Source organism: Phaeoacremonium minimum (genome assembly GCF_000392275.1).
Source record: "Phaeoacremonium minimum UCRPA7 unplaced genomic scaffold PA7_03_scaffold_290, whole genome shotgun sequence".
Classification (NCBI taxonomy): domain Eukaryota; kingdom Fungi; phylum Ascomycota; class Sordariomycetes; order Togniniales; family Togniniaceae; genus Phaeoacremonium; species Phaeoacremonium minimum.
In genome coordinates, this window is record NW_006921195.1 from 925207 (window position 1) to 942838 (window position 17632).

At 52.1% G+C, this 17632-nt stretch overlaps 5 protein-coding genes across 5 annotated transcripts; 1 reads left to right on the forward strand and 4 right to left on the reverse strand.

Moving 5' to 3' along the window:
• Positions 1-2122: 2122 nt before the first annotated feature.
• UCRPA7_3815 (putative c6 transcription protein) lies at positions 2123-2692 on the forward strand (the record flags this gene model as incomplete). The annotated part of the gene is made up of 1 exon (XM_007916286.1): positions 2123-2692. One exon carries the CDS (start codon positions 2123-2125, stop codon positions 2690-2692), a length of 570 nt encoding a protein of 189 aa, XP_007914477.1.
• Positions 2693-2979: 287 nt separating this feature from the next.
• Positions 2980-4780, reverse strand: UCRPA7_3816 (putative pyruvate kinase protein; the record flags this gene model as incomplete). The annotated part of the gene is made up of 5 exons (XM_007916269.1): positions 2980-3726; positions 3776-3853; positions 3910-4252; positions 4310-4397; positions 4453-4780. The coding sequence occupies 5 exons, from the start codon at positions 4778-4780 to the stop codon at positions 2980-2982; spliced, it is 1584 nt and encodes a 527-aa protein (XP_007914460.1).
• Positions 4781-7196: 2416 nt separating this feature from the next.
• UCRPA7_3817 (putative autophagy-related protein 28 protein) lies at positions 7197-9212 on the reverse strand (the record flags this gene model as incomplete). The annotated part of the gene is made up of 1 exon (XM_007916391.1): positions 7197-9212. One exon carries the CDS (start codon positions 9210-9212, stop codon positions 7197-7199), a length of 2016 nt encoding a protein of 671 aa, XP_007914582.1.
• Positions 9213-12643: 3431 nt separating this feature from the next.
• UCRPA7_3818 (putative short chain dehydrogenase reductase family protein) lies at positions 12644-13540 on the reverse strand (the record flags this gene model as incomplete). The annotated part of the gene is made up of 1 exon (XM_007916178.1): positions 12644-13540. One exon carries the CDS (start codon positions 13538-13540, stop codon positions 12644-12646), a length of 897 nt encoding a protein of 298 aa, XP_007914369.1.
• A 1174-nt stretch (positions 13541-14714) lies between these two features.
• UCRPA7_3819 (putative transcription initiation protein spt5 protein) lies at positions 14715-17574 on the reverse strand (the record flags this gene model as incomplete). The annotated part of the gene is made up of 2 exons (XM_007916317.1): positions 14715-17069; positions 17200-17574. 2 exons carry the CDS (start codon positions 17572-17574, stop codon positions 14715-14717), a joined length of 2730 nt encoding a protein of 909 aa, XP_007914508.1.
• Positions 17575-17632: the final 58 nt, after the last annotated feature.

Consider the following 17632-nt stretch of genomic DNA (forward strand, 5'->3'; position numbering starts at 1 on the left):
CCAGATATCAAAAAAGCCGAAGAGGCCCGCTCCTCGTATAGAACGCAATTGCTTCTTGCATTCGGTTTGCACCAAATCAGTTGTGCGGTGGCTTTCCACAAACGCCGCAGAGCAATCAATCGTAGTAAACCGGAGCTTTCGTCCGCTCGTCACTGGTCTTTCTCGTGAAACTCAAGCAGGCGATCAAGTGAGGGCCCAGGTTCGAGCTGTACAGCAGAGACAGATTTCACACCAGTTGCTTTACAAAACTCTCTCTTTAGTAGCCCAGTAACCTTAGGGCCTCCCAAGACCAATGGCTTTGGACGCAAGTTCTAGCAACCTAACAGGCCTTCGCCGACTCCTCCCTTCGAACACCGCCGTTACAGCTGAGAGTGTTCTCTCTCGCCAGTCGGAGCCTCTTTCAGTTCGAAAACGTCGTACACCGGTCACTGTCGCATGCGAAGCGTGCCGCAAACGTAGATATAAGGTCGATATCAGCATGTTCAATTCTCGCTGTACTCGTCGCCATGTGCCAATCTCGCCTCAAATTATCCAAAGCAGCTTATAGCTGACAATGTCTAACCTCCAGTAGTGCAGCGGTGAACGTCCCAAGTGCACTGCGTGCGTCTCGAGGCAGACGAACTGCCAATATGATACAGCAGCTGGTGAGACGCACTCACAGGCAATATCGCGCAAATACCATGAGACGAGGGGACGCTTAACAGCTTTCAAGCGCATATATGATACTATACGAAACCGGCCTGAGGTCGAGGTTGAGGCTGTCCTGCAGAGGATCAGAAGAGGAGATGACCTAGAAACAATTGCTCGCCACCTCGACTATGGCGACCTCCTGTTTCAAGTTACATTGGTCCCTGAGACACGATGTCGTTATGAGTTTCCTCTTTCTTCCGTTATGCCGACCTATCTCCTGCGCTCCACGAATCATTATCTGAACTCTATGATCTACGAGTGGGCATGGCAAGAGCACAGCCAGGAAGCGACAGCCACGCAGTCGTCTTCCCCGTCAACCCCCTCGACTGCAGCCCCAGCTCTGTCACCGTATACAAAGCGTTATCATGCAGCAGAAGTTGTAGATCCTAGACTAAGTGCGGTAGAGCCAGCTAGATGGACAACAGTCAGCAACGACAATGATCTCATGCGTAACCTTCTCAGTGCATATATTCTTCAAGATCACGACTGGTGGCACTTGTTCCAGAAAGACTACTTCCTTGAAAACATGGCAAAGATGCGTGAGGGGTTGTGTTCATCCCTCCTTGTCAATGCGGTTCTAGCTGCTAGTTGTGTAAGCATCAGACCGGAGCGTGATGGATGGGGGCATTGAACTGATTCTCGACAGAAATATTACCGCGGTCTTCATGACCGAGTCGAATACTGGAATACCCGCAGCTTAGGGTATGGATTCCTTGCTGAAGCGAAACGACTCTGGGAATACGAGCAGAACAACGACAAGCTCACCACTGTGCAAGCGGGCATCATCCTCAATATAGTTTATAACATGAACGGGGCAGACAAGCTCGGCTGGTCTTATACCCTCCAAGCATGCGCCATGGCCCACAACATTGGGCTATTCACATAACACGATGCCATCAAAAGCGAGAGGCTACACAACGCACGAGCTCATACAGCCTGGGCCCTGTTTACTTTCCAGAGGTAAGCTGCGACAAGTCAACAGTCATCGAGTTACCAGACTAACCTTGAATCACTCAGTCTAATATGCTATGGTTTCTGGCGTGCACCAGTCCTCAGGAACCCACCTGAGATGCCCATGCCAGATCCATCAGAGGACTCGAGCTGATACGGCGAGATGTGGCTCAAGTACCCGCTGAGCAACACTCCATATCTAGTCAACTCAGGTGACCTGTTCAAGGCGAAAGCAGAGTTCCATGTCATCTTGAACGAAGCCGGCGAACGAGCCTTTGATAGTATGAATGGATCGCAGAAGCTTTCTGCTGCGGAGATTGCGCATTTCTACTCAAGATTCAAAAAGTGGTTCATCGGGCTGTCAGAATCGTTGTCTCCGAGAAGAATTGTCTTGCCGTCAGAGCTGAAACTACAGTAAGAAACTTCTTTCCCATTTTCTTGTTCTCTCATGAATTTCCACTAACTCGTTCATTGCTCAAGTATGCACTATTGTCGCGTGCAGCTCAGTCTTCTTGAATCATTAGACGGTCTAGAGTTGGAAGATCCATCTACTCTGTTTGACCAACCTCCCCATCAAATCACGTCCGACCTGAAAGTATGTCTAGAAACTCTGCTCAGAGCCTATTACTTACGCCACGGCTTCGAGTGTTTCGACACACTTCTCCTCAGCTTCCTCGCCGCACACATCTTCATGGATATCGATGAGATGCCGAAAGTGGAGGATCCGAACGACTTCCTCGCGCTGCGGTCCATGGTCGTCCTCCTTGCGAAAGGTATATTCGAGCAGGGGCAGAGCTTCTACCTTGGCCAGATAATGTTCTACGTCGTGGCAGGTAGACTGCGTCCGGAAGATTTTGATGCGCTGAAACACTACGTGAAGATTGAGGACTCGTGGGAAGTACGGGACCGGCACCTTAAAGAGGTCCAGTCTGAGTGGCCTGTAACCATCGTAAGTGTCTCGGACAACCCAGAGGCTAAGAGGCTAGGCGACCTAGTGGAGCAGTACAAGGAGGCTTCTATTGAGATCTCAAGCCAGGAAAATACACCATAGTGCTACCTACATGTTAGAGTATGAGGGGACACTGCAAGTGGTACAATTTTGAGGCTACATCAGACCGTGTACAGTGCCGTATCGGGCGTTAGCCAAGTGGCAAGGGAGCAATGACATGTTAAAGGCCAGTGAAGATAGGATATCGATGATGCAAGTTCGTACTGCCTATGTCTATCTGCATAAAACACCGCAAACCGTCATTTAACCGTGCTGGGTTACAAAGCCGCCGAAGCCATATGATCTTCTCATTGCCAATAATAACAGCATTGTTATCGTCTATCAAACTTTTATGCCTGTCCGATGCCCAGGCTCTCAGTGTCGGCCCTGACGATACGCAGAGTGTTGGTGTTGCCCATGCCGCCCTTCCAGCCTTGGACGACAACAACGGACTCACCCTTGGACAGGACACCCAGCTCCATGGCCTTTGCCACACCCCACTTGATGCGGCGATCGACATCCTCCTGCCAGTTGACCTTGCTAAAGTCGGGCTTGGCCTCGGGGAACAGGAAGGGATAAACGCCCCGGTACAAGTGAGCGTACCTGGAAGCAGAGGGGTTTCTTGTGACCATGAAAATGGGGCAGACGGGTCTGTATTTGGACAGGAGACGGGCAGAATCTCCAGAGGTAGACAGAACAATGATTCCGCCAGCGTTCAGATCCAGAGATGCGCGGACAGCAGACATGGCGCAGGACTCGACAATGCTGACAGGTCGCTTAACGAGGCTGCACATCTCCTCGAAGTGGGCAACATAGGGAATGACATTCTCAGACTTCAAGCAAGTCTCGGACATCTCCCGAACGGCCTCGTTAGGGTAGCTACCCTTGGCCGTCTCACCAGAAAGCATGACGCAGTCGGCGCCATCAGTCACAGCGTTACCAACATCGCTGATCTCGGCACGAGTCGGTCGGGGGTTCTTGATCATAGACTCAAGCATCTGGGTCGCGCAAATAACGGGCTTTCCAGCCATGTTGCACATGGCAATCAGCTTCTTCTGAGCCGCAAAGACCTCAGCGGCCGGGATCTCAATTCCGAGCTGCAGAACATGTCAGTACGACCCTGAAACTACTTGGGCGTTCACATACATCACCACGAGCAACCATGACACCGTCAGTCTCCTGGAGGATCTCAGCGAAGTTGTTAAGACCTTGTCTGTTCTCGATCTGTGGGAAGAGAGTCAGCAACTTGTCAAAAAGAGATTAATGTTCACAAGATGTACCTTGGCAATGATCTGAATATGCTTGCCATCGTCACCAAGAACAGCGCGAATGTCCTTGATGTCCTGTCCCCGTCGGATGAAAGACGCAAACACCATGTCGACATTGTTCTTCACGCCGAATCGGAGATCAGCCTTATCCTTCTCAGACAATGCGGGCAGATCGACATCGGTGTTGGGCAGGTTGACACCCTTCTTGGAGGAAATGAATCCGTTGTTGCGAGCTCGGACCTTGACGGTCTTGTCGTCAGTGATTTCGAGGACATCGAATGCAAGGACACCATCGTCGACGTAGATCACACGGCCCTTCTCGATGACCTTGGTAATGTTCTTGTAGTCGACATACCTGAAGAGTTGACGGTCAGAAGCCTTCGCCTAGAAGCGCCAAAGGTAGGATACTCACATGTTCTCCGTGTCGCAAGAAGTAGCGTACTTCTCATCGGTGGTGATGTTCAGGACAGTGCCTGCCTTGAGCTCGATATCGGCATCACCTAGAATGATTTTAGCATTGGTGCCACACAAGAAAACAGCCTGCACAACACGAACCCTTAGTGTTTCCGGTTCTGATCTCAGGGCCCTTGGTATCAAGAGCAATGGCGATCTGGCGGCCGGGCATAGCCTTCTCAGCAGCACGCGCATTGTCAATAACAGACTGGTGATACTCGTAGCTGCCGTGGGAGAAGTTCATTCGGACGACATTCAGGCCGGCCTGGCGCAGCTGGTTGATCGCTTCAACGGAGTTGGTCTTGGGGCCGATGGTGCAGATGATGGAGGTGCGGCGGTAGTTCTTCTCGGGGTGGTAGGCGGTGTCGAGCTGGGCAAGCCAGTCGATCCTCCCACCGAGGGAGAGGTGGTCGAGGGCGTTGGCAGCCATGATGATACTGTAGGGATGTTTGTTTGCTTCGTCAGGTTAGCTAGGGTTGAGAATGAAGTTGTGATTTGGAGGAAAGCGGACGGGAAATGCGCAAGCTTCTTCGGTGTTTATGATCGCCGAGAGAGCAGACGGGTTGAGGGAATAAGAGCGGGAGTAAGCAGTGAGGGTTTAAAAAGAATGAGGCTGCCGGTGATGCAATCAATTCTGCAAGGAGTTGCGAAAATATTTGCAGCAAGCAGACGACTTGTCCAGGTGCAGAGGGAAGAAAAAAAAAGCTACTGATCCCCAAGTCGCCGCATACGGACTACCCCTCCACGGCGGGCATCACCAGATTTGAGACGGTGCCAACGGACAATCGGTCCTACAGCGGCTCGGGCGTCCGAAACACGAAACCAGCAGGAGATTTTCTTGCTCACCTTTATAAGTTGAAGGGTCTGCAGGCGAGTCGAGGATTGAGAGTTGAGGAGAGTGCAAAAGATGAGAAGTGAAGAGGCGCAGAAAAACACCAAAGGCCTTGCGGGAATTGGTGGTTGTGGTGGATGTTTCCCTCGTCGTCACGGAGCTGTCTCGACCAAGAGAAAAAAAAAGTGCCTCAAGCGCCCGCCTGCATGCCTGCAGCCTCTAAGCTTCTCAACATTCGTCCGCTACTCAGCGCTGCCGCCTCAGCACAGTTTAGCAGGTTGAGCCCCTCCAAAACAACCTGGAGGAGACCTAGACCCCTCCATCCCTTCCCCAAAGCAGCCTGGCCCCGACAAGGAAGGCGGTCGGATTATCTGCCACTCGATTGGCGAATCGTGCCTTCCTGATAACACACGCCCCCGAGGAGCTTATCCGGAAGGGCGGCAGGGTCTTTCCCTCCAGAGTTGATTTTGAGTCTCCAGACACCTGACTCAGCACGTGCTCAGGAACCTAACCGTTGGTGGGTTGCCTGGGTCGGGGTCGGCTAGTGTGGAGTTCTTTCCCTTATTAGAGCGGTTTGGCGGTCGCAGCTTCCGGAAAGCTGAGGGTGGGTCGGGTGCCTCTCAGTGCAGTGTCTCGTGCCAGGACCCAGCAGCCAGCCAGCCAGCCTGAAAGTCCAGGCGAGACTCCTCCAACTGGCTGTTCTCGTACGTCGCTTCCACAACCAAGACCCTCCTCACCATCCCAAACAAATACTCCAAAGAAACAACGACTCGTAACCGTACATCCTGCGGTTTCGTTGAGACTCCGATTCCTGCACTTTTCGGTGCATCTTCAGAATCTCCAGCTGTGATCGGATAAATCCAGGGACATAATCCTCAAGATGGTGGTGCGTTTCCCCGTATCTCAAGCTGCTCGCCTGCCCGCTTTGTACGCGCAGTGCAGCACTGGCTTTTAGAGTCTAAAGTGCCTCTCAGTTCCTCAACTTGCTGACATTGGGTTTGTGGTCGAAGCTCGGTCGATTAACCCACTACGCCTTCGATGCCGTACTCAGTGAGTGCCCTGGGCTGCTTCAAGCCAAATGCGACATATTACCGAACGAGAAACATCGACTAACACCGTCGTCTCAGTCTCCGCCTTCCTCGCCGGGATGAAGCGCTCGACCGGCCTAACGTGAGTCATTTCCTTCGACGAAGCTCGACGAGATCGATCATACAAATCCGGGTTCGTTGAAAGTCCAAGAAGCTAATATCTGCCCCTCTTGGGGACCTCCCAGGCCCAGTTTCAAGACGGAGAAAGTGACTGGCGAGAACAAAGAGATGCAGAAGTGGGTTGACAAGTATCTCGGTGTCGGCGAATGGGTCATGGACCAGTCTGTTGCGATTGCTGGATCAAGCGGCTGGTTTGAGAGGAGACGGTAGGGGAAGCCAGATTCCGGCTATAAAAAGCCAGCATCCTGTGGAGGCGCACGAGCTGCCCCGTCGACTCCTCATCCTTCGGGCCACCTAGGCGAACTGCGTGCTATACGAGCATCTTTTGGACCGAGGACTGGTCTACATTCCAAGTCCTTTGGAGGGGGTTGGTGTTGACCGAGGGCCTGGCTTACAGATTTTGGTGTGGGAGACTTTAGGTGGGCTGTGGCATAATCCTTATGAACCACGGCATCTTCTTTGGCGTTACAGGGCCGGTTTGCTTTTACCCCTTCTTGATTAGAGCCAGCACTCTCCTCTGCATGTAAAGCATTAGGAATTCAGTAGAAAATCCAGAGTCTACACTTGACTATACGCCCCGTCTTGCCCCGAGAGATCGGGCCAAGCTTAGCCGAGGTTAGGGACCGCATCCCCACGAACGCTCCACACCCGTTAGCCCGTGAAAGGTCCATCAACTCTCATAGTCACTTGTATCAGTGCCCAACATCATACTACAGTACTATTGTGCATGATAAATATCTTGTATGCTCTGTAGGGTATATCACTATCAATGTGTTCCAACGCTTTCTTTCAACCGTCGGCCAATGCTACTCCACATCATCATCTTCCCCATGATGCTCCGCAAGAAACTCTGGCGGGACCTCATTCTCACTATCCTCTCGCTCGTGAGAAAGTTGACTGTCTGGCTCTTGTTGTGACACCTGAAGACGATGTCCATCCTCATCATGCGCCACAAGCAGATCGGGAGGTACTTCATTATCACTCTCGCCTGCTTTGTCCTCGCGAACATCCACGAGCGTAGGCCCAACTTCGCTGCCGTTCATCTGGCTGGGCTCTCTTGCAGTGATATATGACTGTTTCAGGGGTGAGGGGCTACGCTCAACCCCTATTCCCATAGATCTGAGCATTTCCTTGTTGATATGCTCCGCTGCCTTGAACGCCTCAAACTCTGCGCCAATAGCAGCAATCAGTAGATTCCAGTGATTCTGCTCGGCAATGACCAGCCGCTGCTCAAGTCCTGTAATAACGCTTTGTATCTTCTCTGCTTGTAGTTGCAACGCTTCCTCCGGGGACGGAGGCCTATGCTTGCCTTTTGTCAAGCCTTCGTCTTCGCGCGGCCCTTGCATGGTCTTTCGAAAATCTGTCTCAAAGTCGGAGACCAGCTTGACGACCTCGTCCCAGACTTCAGCGCCATCTTCGAGGGCGGCGCGTTCCTTATCGACTTGGGCCTTCCGCCTCTCAAGAACCGTGACTTCACCCTCCCACCACTCCTTGGCCATGTCGATTGTCCTCCGTTCAGGCCGTAATCGTAGAAACTCGACGCCATCGAGCGGCAGCTCCACCCCTGGCCCTTGGCCGTCAACTTGGCTGCTCTCCGCATCACTAGCAGCCATCCTCAGGGCTTCCAGGTCCAGGGGCTTGACAGGTGGCCGGCTCAAGACAGCTTTCACGTTGTCTTCAACTTCCTTCAGCGCGCCCTTGTAACCGCTCAGCCCAGCCTCGCGGCGGTTCTTAACGTCGTCGATTCGTCCCTCAAGCCACCGCCGCCTCTTCTTCAGCCCTGCAAGGCGTTCCTCCAGGTCGGAAATCTCAGTACAAACCCCGCGGTGCTCTAGATCCAGCTCAGATAGCTCGCGAGTGAGCGGCTCCTCGTCGTCTGTTTCCAAAGCTCTGAGCTCCTCGGATATGCCTTCCCTCCGCGCCGATAGCTTGCGGATCTGAGCCAGGGCCTTCTTGCGAGTAGACAAGGCACTTGCCAGCGACGCATCCTCTTCAGCCTTGAGATCTGCGAGAAGCGCCATGCTCTTCGCTAGACCTCGTCGCGCACCAGTGAGGCCAAGCTTCCTTGCTCGCGGCTGACGGACAGGTATGATTTCACCGGCAGCTGTGGACCGCGCAATGGGTTCAATAGACCGTAGTCTTCGCGAAGATGCAGACACATTCGTCCCTGTCGGAGTTGCGCTGCCCGTATCGCTTGCCGTATCCGATAGTGGCCCTAAGCTAGGTACAGTATTCGTAGGGTCGAGGCGAGCGGAGTGCGTCTGCTCTTGGATGTTCAGAAAGCGCTGCAAATCCTGCTCGATAGCCAATTGCCGCCGTTGCAGGCTTCGCCAGACAGAATCGCGGTCATAAGCCGGCGCAGGGTCAGTCGATGGCTCGCGGTGATCCCAAATGACACTGCTGATAGCATGCCTTGCTGCAGTTGTGGGCAGCCACGCGGGACTTGAGCCCCTAGACCTTAGGGTTGCGGCCCGGTCTTCCTCATCTGTATATAGAAGCTTTGATGTCGCGATTGGCGGCGGCGGGCCAGCAAACATGACCCGGTCATGCTTCATCTTCGACGTAGAGCCCGCCTTGCTCGAACCCTCGCTGTTACCAGCCGATGTGCTCGATGGTCTTCTGCGCTCGAAGGGATCTCTTGATTCTGTTCGATCGGCCTCCGGTGACAAGAGAGCATCTTCAGCTCGAGGGGATAGGTCTGCTAGGTCGTATTCGCTCCTCTTGTTGCGCAGCGAGGATCTCGAGGTGTTGTGGAAAGGGAGGACAGGCGAGTCGCCGCGGGAGAATGAGAGGCGCGGCAGAAAGGACGATTTGGCCGTCATCTTGACTGTCAGATCTGCTCAGTGCTGTCTATGAGATTTTATAATTAGAGCTCGAAAAGTCAATGAGAAGTTGGGAAGCACATCTGCTTGATGGACTATACCTCAAGCTATTGCACATGATGCACTTCCCCAGTCCCTGTGCTGTATTGTATTGTGATTGAACGAGCAGCTTGAGGGCAATCTCTCTGCTCCGTGCAGCTTTAGCGAAAGGGCCTACTAGGATATATGGAAGTGCGATTATCGGGAGACGAGCTGGTATGTGGTCTCTTCTTGGAGATGGTGATGCCTGGAGCTAAGCAGAGGGTGCTCACGCGCTGCTTGCATGTGCTCTGGGTGAGACCTGCAGGGCAATAGCAGTGACGCCATTGGCCGCTATCGACCGTTCACTGGCTGCCTTCCACGGTGGGACTGCTAATGGTGGGGCCGCTCGCTAGGTAAGTGGCAGCAAGTTACTTAGCTCTGAATAGTATTAATAGTAGATATTAATTAGTAGGCAGTCTAATTACTGCTCAATCTGTGGACAACTTGTAACTTGACTCTGTTGATGTTACAAGTGAAATGCAAGGGGCAAAACGATACCTTGAACCATAGTTCATCAACTAGGAACTGACTTGAAAGACGCTGTCTAAGAGCACTTCCAGCGAAACTCTCCTGCTGCCATTTGACAGTGCTAGTGATCCTTATCATACTCGGGCAGATAGGTACTTCAGACGCTTCAGTGCACACCTAGGTAGATACAAGGGTAAGTTGGGGCTGCATGGCTAGGTTGCTTCGCGCCTGCTCAGGTCGTAAGGCAGACATGAGTATCAGCTACTCTACCAATCACAGGACGATACCAATAAGCAAGCCAATCGTTATGGGGATTCACCTAGGCGGATTTGAAATCTGTAACAACCTTGAAATCTCATTAACATCTTGACATTGGCTTCCAGCTTTTGCTTCAAGGCTATTGAGCTATGCTCATACACCTTCTTGCTCCATACTCCCTGGCCTCCAGTCGCCACAGTTTGACAGCCCTGTGAATCGCATTTAATGAGAACAGATGATCCCAACGATAGTAAGGCTGGGCTCAGGTGATCCAGGATGTCGCTCACATATGGCTCATTCGGGGACATCATCACAACAGTGCAACTTGCCAACCAACTACTCCAAGCGCTTAGCGAAAGTCATGGCTCAGCACGCCAGTTTCGGGACTTGGTTATTGAGTTAAGAGTGTTCCACCGTGTTCTCGATCATGCAAGTCTAGCCGGGCGACTTGAATGTGTTCAACTCACTCATAACAAGACTTTATTAGTTACTGCTCTTCTGGCAGACACGGAAGCAAGGTCCAGATCTTGATGTCTTAGCAAGCATAATCCAGCCAGTAGCGACGGATTGCCAGACCGCGATAGAAGAGTTCCTCGAGAAGGCCATCACAAAGTATAGCAGAGGACTCATTCATCCGACAGGCCACAAGAGAAACTTGCGTGACTTGTTCAAAGCCATACAATGGAGTCTGCTCGAGACTGAGACGGTGAGCCGGTTGAGAGAAAAGCTGCAACGAGCCAAGGGTATAATACAAATGGTCCATCTACGAGGTCAAGAGTAGGAATCCATTGACACGTCTTGTTCGTTATTTTCTTGATAGTTTTGATGATTGCTAACGGGTTCGTTTTTCACTTAGCGTGGTGCAAGAACATGATCATACAGCCATTGCTAGAAGGCTCGACGCTTTCTTTACCATTGAGACCAAAGCCTCTGAAGCAATCGATAAGCGCTTGAATGACTTGGTGGCGAGATTTGATGACCAGACAGGCATCATGGATCGAATAGAGACTGACATTGGAGCTATTGTGTCAACTACGTTCGTAATTGCTACCTTCAAGGCGAGAATTAGATGTTGAAATATGCTGATCAGACTCAAACCTAGGTACCATATAAACGACGAATTTAGTGATGTGAAGAAGACAGTCAACAATATCAACAGTGGCATGAATATTCTGCTAGGCTCGATTCGGAGTTTTGGTCCAACCTCTCAGCATACTGTATATGTGGAAGATGTGTTAGGATGGGTTATTCCAATCCCGCTGGATATCATACGATCGTGGGAGGAAAGTCAGCTCTCATCAAGGGTGAAATACTTCAACTGACCAAGCTAGACTCTCGACTCCGTCATTCGCGACCGATTTAATGATAGTCCACTTCTCGAGTTTGTCGCACGAAAACAATACGTGCTACAAGACGGGAGCACGGGAAGGGATGTCCAGCGATGTCTCCCTTTTCATCTTGCTGCTCAGCCTGGGCAGCACCTGAATATGACTATACTCTTTCGTCTAGACCAGATTGGTGATGATGTAGACGAGTATCGACACAAATTGCATAGCATGTGTCCCAGATGTCATTTCACCAATTTTCAAAGTGATCCTAACACCGACGTTACCTGGTAAGTTATCTCCATAACCCTGCGGCATTACATGTTGTTTTAGGATATCTTATCTAACTCATATCTTAAGCTCGAATGGAAAATGTGGACTGGTGTATCGACGTGTTCTCGAACTCGCCAACAAGAAATGCTTTCAAAGTCACGACTTCGATGCTAATGCCTTAGCTCGTGGCTCGAACGTGACAGAGCAACAAAGCCGTGGTCAGTTTATAACAAGTGATGATGTCCCGGACTATCTTCTAGCTTTGGATTCCGCAAATCGGATGTTGCTTGACCTTGAAGGTTTCAAGCGAGCTAGACTTTTGTCGAGCTGGTGGAATCTTAACGAGTCAAAGGGGCCACTGAGGTGGACAATTCGAGGCATTCGGTTTTGGTCAGTCAGCGGCTCCACTGGGATCGGAAACATGGAAAAGAATCAACTCGAAGAAGTTTTAATGTCAAGATTTGTGCAGGAAAGGGTGACTCGTGACCTACTCGAGGTGAGACACATTTCCCACAAGGAGATTGATGTGAGTATGCATGTCTTTGCTGGAACCTTCTTTGTTGGTCACAATTTGAGAACTGCTCGACCAGTGGTAATCATAGCGTGTGACTCTCCATTTACCAGGCAGCGAGCTTTGAATGTTGCGAAAGGATTGCTCCCAAAAGATTCTCACTTTCTGGTTGCAGCAGCTTCGCCCCTCGCTTTTGGCTCTAGAGAATATTGGAAGGGTGTGGTCAAGATCAATTTGCAGCGGTGTAGGAAGATGTGTAATTAGAATTCTGGCAAACGCTCTCTGGCTTGTGATGATAAAGAAAGTTTAAACTAATAGACTTAAACTATTATGGTGCTCACGTTCAACTCACAGAAAGCGTGGGAAAATCATAATCACGCTCTCATAGCCGTTGAGTTTGTAAGGAATGAGGACCAGTCTTCTCTGGATAACGAAAACCCGGCAATGCATTTAATAAATCTCATTTTTTCAATACTTCAATACTATAAGCAAGTACGACTACAAGGCATGCGGAGTTAGAGGATTGTCTGCCCGCCGTCAACCAAGAAGTCGGCGCCTGTAATGTAAGTTCCAGCTTTGCTTGCCAACAATATCACAGCTCCAGTCAACTCCTCCGGCTGGCCCATCCTACCCATAGGATGTCTTCTTACCCACTCCTTCTTATGCTCATCCAGACCCGCTCCTTCATTGAGAATAGTGTCCATATATCCGGGGCTGATACTATTCACCCTGATGCCATACGTTGCCCACTCTGCTGCTAAGCTGTCTTTCATCGCCAACACACCTGCCTTTGCCACATTGTATCCAACTTGCGGCTGGGGATAGTTGACTCTATGCGCGGATATGCTCGATGTAAGCACAATACTCCCACCTCGTCCGCTCTCCTTCATAGCTTTCGCCGCAGCTTGAGCACAAAAGAAGGAGCCCGTTGTGTTCACATCCAGCAGGAAGCGAAACGTCTCAGGCGTGGTATCTAGGGCGTGAACGGCCCCAACCACGCCTGCGAAGCATAGAAAAATGTCTATTCCACCTAGCAGCGTCGCTGCAGCCTGCACGGCACTGTTCACTGCAGCTGCATCCGTAACATTGACGGCCATGAACTCGATCCGGGCATCAGGGAACTCCGCCTGCAAGGCACTAACCTTCGCAGCACCCTCGGTGATGTTGAGGTCGAAGATGGCTAGTCCGCTCAGGCCGTGTTCAAGCAGGGCCCGACATGCGGTGAAACCCAGGTCTCCGGTGCCTCCGGTAACAATTGCCGAGCCATTGATGGCGAAGCGGGCCGCCGCTCGGGCAGCGGGAGATGCCCCTAAGAGCGGCGGTGGTGGCGCCGTTAGACTTCCCGGGGCGTCGTTACCGAGGATCATCTTAGGGATGACCCTCTTCGTGAGCTCCGATCGATCAGTAGCCATATCTTCAAACTTGAGTCTAATTTGTAATATGAGAAGAGTAAACACCGGCCTATGTTAATGTTTGAATGTCAACGCTACGTTGGGACCAGTAGATTGAAGAGAACGAAATCGGCCATCTAATCTGTCTGATTATAGGCTATAAACTACATAATCCATTCAAGTACCCTTATTATACAAAGCATAGACAATATCAATGAAGCACAGTGACCGTCGTGGCGAGGGTGACCTCCTCCGGTCCGGTGACAGTCCGCCAACGATTGTGGGGAATTGAGATCCAACCAAAGCAACGATCGTCATAGACACACGCAGTGCAAGTTCCTGCTGCATCTGTCCATCATGGGTTAAACAGGATCAAATCCGAGATACAACATTTTTCACGGGTATATCCAAGAGTTATATGGTAAAGAATTGCTTGATTCTCCTATAATACACATAAATGGCGTTAAAAGCAGAGGCCTAAGTCAAAGTGTCTAATCTTTTTTGCCTCCTTAACTACCTTGTCCTCTCGTAGATGAAGGTAAGAGGATTGCTATGCTAAACCACCATCAGAACGCCATGACCAATATCCCTACATAATGCTTAATCATCGTCCGTATATCGAGGTCCACTGGCTGCTGGAGTTTCAGGCGCACCACCGTAAGCAGCTGGTGTTGGGGCGCTGTAGTATCCGCCCGCTGCAAAACCGCTTGCAGCGGGAGTCGGAGCACCTGCTGCAGGCGTCGGAGCCGAATCAGCACCCCAGCCGCCCTGCCAAGCCCCAGGTGTAGGTGCGCTGATGGCGGCAGGAGTAGGCGCCGAGTATGCTCCAGGTGTTGGTGCATTGAGAGCCCCTGGAGTCGGTGCGCTCAAACCACCACCGGGTGTAGGAGCATCGTAGGCGTGAGACGGACCGCTGGGACCGGGAGTCGGGGCAAAGCCCCAGCTGTCTGCTCCTGGAGTTGGGGCCGAGCCAGCATATCCGGGGGTCTTCGAGCCAGCACCCCAAGCATCGCCGCCGCCACCATAAGCTGGCGTTCTGGATCCAGCACCAAATGAGTCCGGCGCAGGGGTTTTTGCACCGGATGACCATGCTGGGGTTCGGGAACCCGATCCGTATGCTGTTCTGCTGCCATCATAAGGATTGACAGTTCTCGATCCGTCCGCCCAGGCGGGAGTCCTAGAGCCTGACATATCGTTACGGCTCCAGGCAGGAGTATGCGAAGTTGCTGTTCAAGATTAGCTTCATGAAGTAATGCGATGTGCCATACCTTGACTTACCCTTTGAAGAACCCCATGCCGGAGTTCGTTCGGAGCCTGAAGTCACAGTAGGAGTACGACCGCCTTGCCAGCTCGGTTCACGATCATTATTACCAAATCCTCCACGATTTCCACCGCCGAAACCGCCACGGCCGCCACCGTGGCCTCCTCTGCCGTTAATGTCGATGACACGGCCAGTAACCTTGTCTTTGAATGACAAATCGGCTTTTGGTACTGTGATGATTTTGCCCTTGGTATGTAGCTCTACACGAGCGTGAGTGTCGGTGGTGTCCTTGACAATACCAAGAAGACCTTTATAGCCGCCTTTTCTCACGGTAACAGTCTGCCCAAGAGCCCGATCGCGACCAAAGACCCGAGGAGGCGCTGTCATAGCATTGCCGTTTCCGTTAGGGTTGCGCTTCAGGGCAGGGTTCATCGTACTCAGATCAGGACCAGCGGTAGACGGAGCGTTGACGCGACCACCCTTCGCAGCAATGGTACTGACATTGCTAGCACGGGTCACGAACACTCCGGCGTTCTCGTGGTTATCGTTGCTGTGAAGGAACAGGTATGACCGATGAATGTGAATAATTTTGCCTTGGCGTTGCTGGCCCCCATATTCCTTGACGACGTCGTCCAACCTGATCTCTGATCCATTACGATCAGCAGCAACAGTTGTCTTACGTTTTTCAAGTTTGTTGGAGATCTGGGATGGCATAATCTGCCTGGTGTCGCCATGCTGGTTCAAGACTACCAAAGACTCGCGATCAACCTTAACGATGCAGCCAACGGTCGTAACATCCAGTTGAACCAGGTCGAGCAGAGAGTACTGGCCGAGTGAGCCCTGGCCACCAATATCATCTGCCTCTCTCAAGTCCTTGCTGAAAACGGTAACCTCAGTATTCGTCTGATCTGTCAGAAGAGTGACGCGATCGTCAGAAATCTTGACTACCATACCAACTTCGTCACGGAACCGGCTCCCACCAATAACCTTGACGTGGTCACCAGGTCGGAAGCGTTTCCGAAGACCCTTTGTAGGCACTTCGATAGTTTGTCCGGAAAGTTCGCCCTCTGTGACTTGGAGCGTAACAATGTCGCCTTGCACATTGGTTGCCTTTCCAACAACACCTCGTTGTTCGCCCTCATAAACCTCGATAATATCACCAGGTAGATAGGTGACATTCAGGTTACTATCCTTCAAACTGGCCGCGAGGGCTTTGAGGTCCAGGTTCTCGGCACCATCCTCAGAGCTCGATGCGAACTTCGTAACTTCCTCGAGCGTAGGGTTTATGTCTTTGACGACCAATTGCTGAATCTTGATGTCCTTGACCTGGAAGCCGTTCTCAAACTCATCCCCGTTATAAGTCCAGGTGTTGGTCTGCGGATTGCCCTGGATGTGTCGAGGATGGCGTTTCCTGGCTTCAACCTCGCTGAAGAGCCTCTGTGGGGGGCGAGGTCCAGGCATGCCAGGCGCACGCTTTCGCTTGCCATCCGGGGTCATCTGCGCATTCGCAATGGCCTCATCACGAAGGCCGTAATCAAGACGTGGGATGAACTTAACTCGTACCTCCAGACCATTCTCGGTGACATCAAGGACTTGGGCAAGATCGCCGGCATGCTTGGCTGGCCGCCTTAGGCGAACCCATGCGCCGGGTTCCAGATTGGGCGTCTTCGTCACACGCAGAAGATCAGGCATGTCCTTAATGTCGACAAGCAGCATCTTCGTCCGGGGATACACGTTAAGCATCCCGTCGAGGGCAAGCAAGATGTCAGTCTGTCGTTGAGCCTCAACGTAGATGTACCCCTTCATCACCGACTGTGGACCACCACGTTCAAATGCCGAGGTAATCGCAAGCTCATCTTTGGTGTTCATGCGCTCCTCGATCTTCTTCATGATGGAAAAGACAACCTCCCGCTCTTTGCCTTCCTTGCATCGTACTGCCCAGATGCTGGGGTCCATGACATCGGGGAGCAGGAGCCGCTTGGGCACGACGGCGGAGTCGCCGAAGCCGCGCGCAGGGCGTCGATTGCCATATCTCTGTCGAAGATTTTCCGCGAGCTGTTCTGCGTCGACGCTGTCCTCCATCTCCTTGCGCCTATCAAGCTCTCGATGGTATCGGTCATCATTGATGCGACCGGTCTCAGCAAGGTCATCCGGATGCGCGTTGTCGATGAAGTCCTCTATCTCCTCGCCGTCTTTCTCGTCATCCTCGCCCTCATCCTCGTCGTCGACCTCGGCTTCGATATCGAAGAAGGCATTTCGCCTGTCTCGCCGGCGCTTGCGACGATGACCCTGTGGCGCTGCTGTGTTAGCCTGCTCATGCCAAGATCTCACAGATTGCCAGAACTCCGGGACTGCTGCCTACAGAGATCTGTAGGGGCATTGTAATGAAAGCGTAGAGGGATTCTTTGGGGGGACCTACTCCTTGGACATCGTCATCGTCATCATCATCTTCGTCGTCCTCATCCTCTTCGTCATCTTCATCATCGTCGTTTCTCCGTCGACGACTTCCACCATCCTCATCATCATCCTCGCCATTCTCGGCATCCTCGTCATCATCGCCTTTGTTCGAGGCCTTCGACTTGCCGTTAGTGGCGCGAACCTCGTCTTCATCGTCGTCGCCGTCCTCGTCGGCTGTGGGGCTGCTTCGCGCAGCATCATCGCGGGATCGCTGTCCGGGCACCTCATCGTCCTCATCGCGGGCGGGTTCCTCGTCTGAGACGTCTGCCGGTGCCGGGTTGAAGTTGTCGTCGTCGGACTCGGAATCGTCGTAACGATTCGGGTCGCTGGACGCCATTTTTGCTGCTCGGCGGTGCCGTGAAGCAGGATGAGTAGAGGGAAGGGAGCGACAAAGA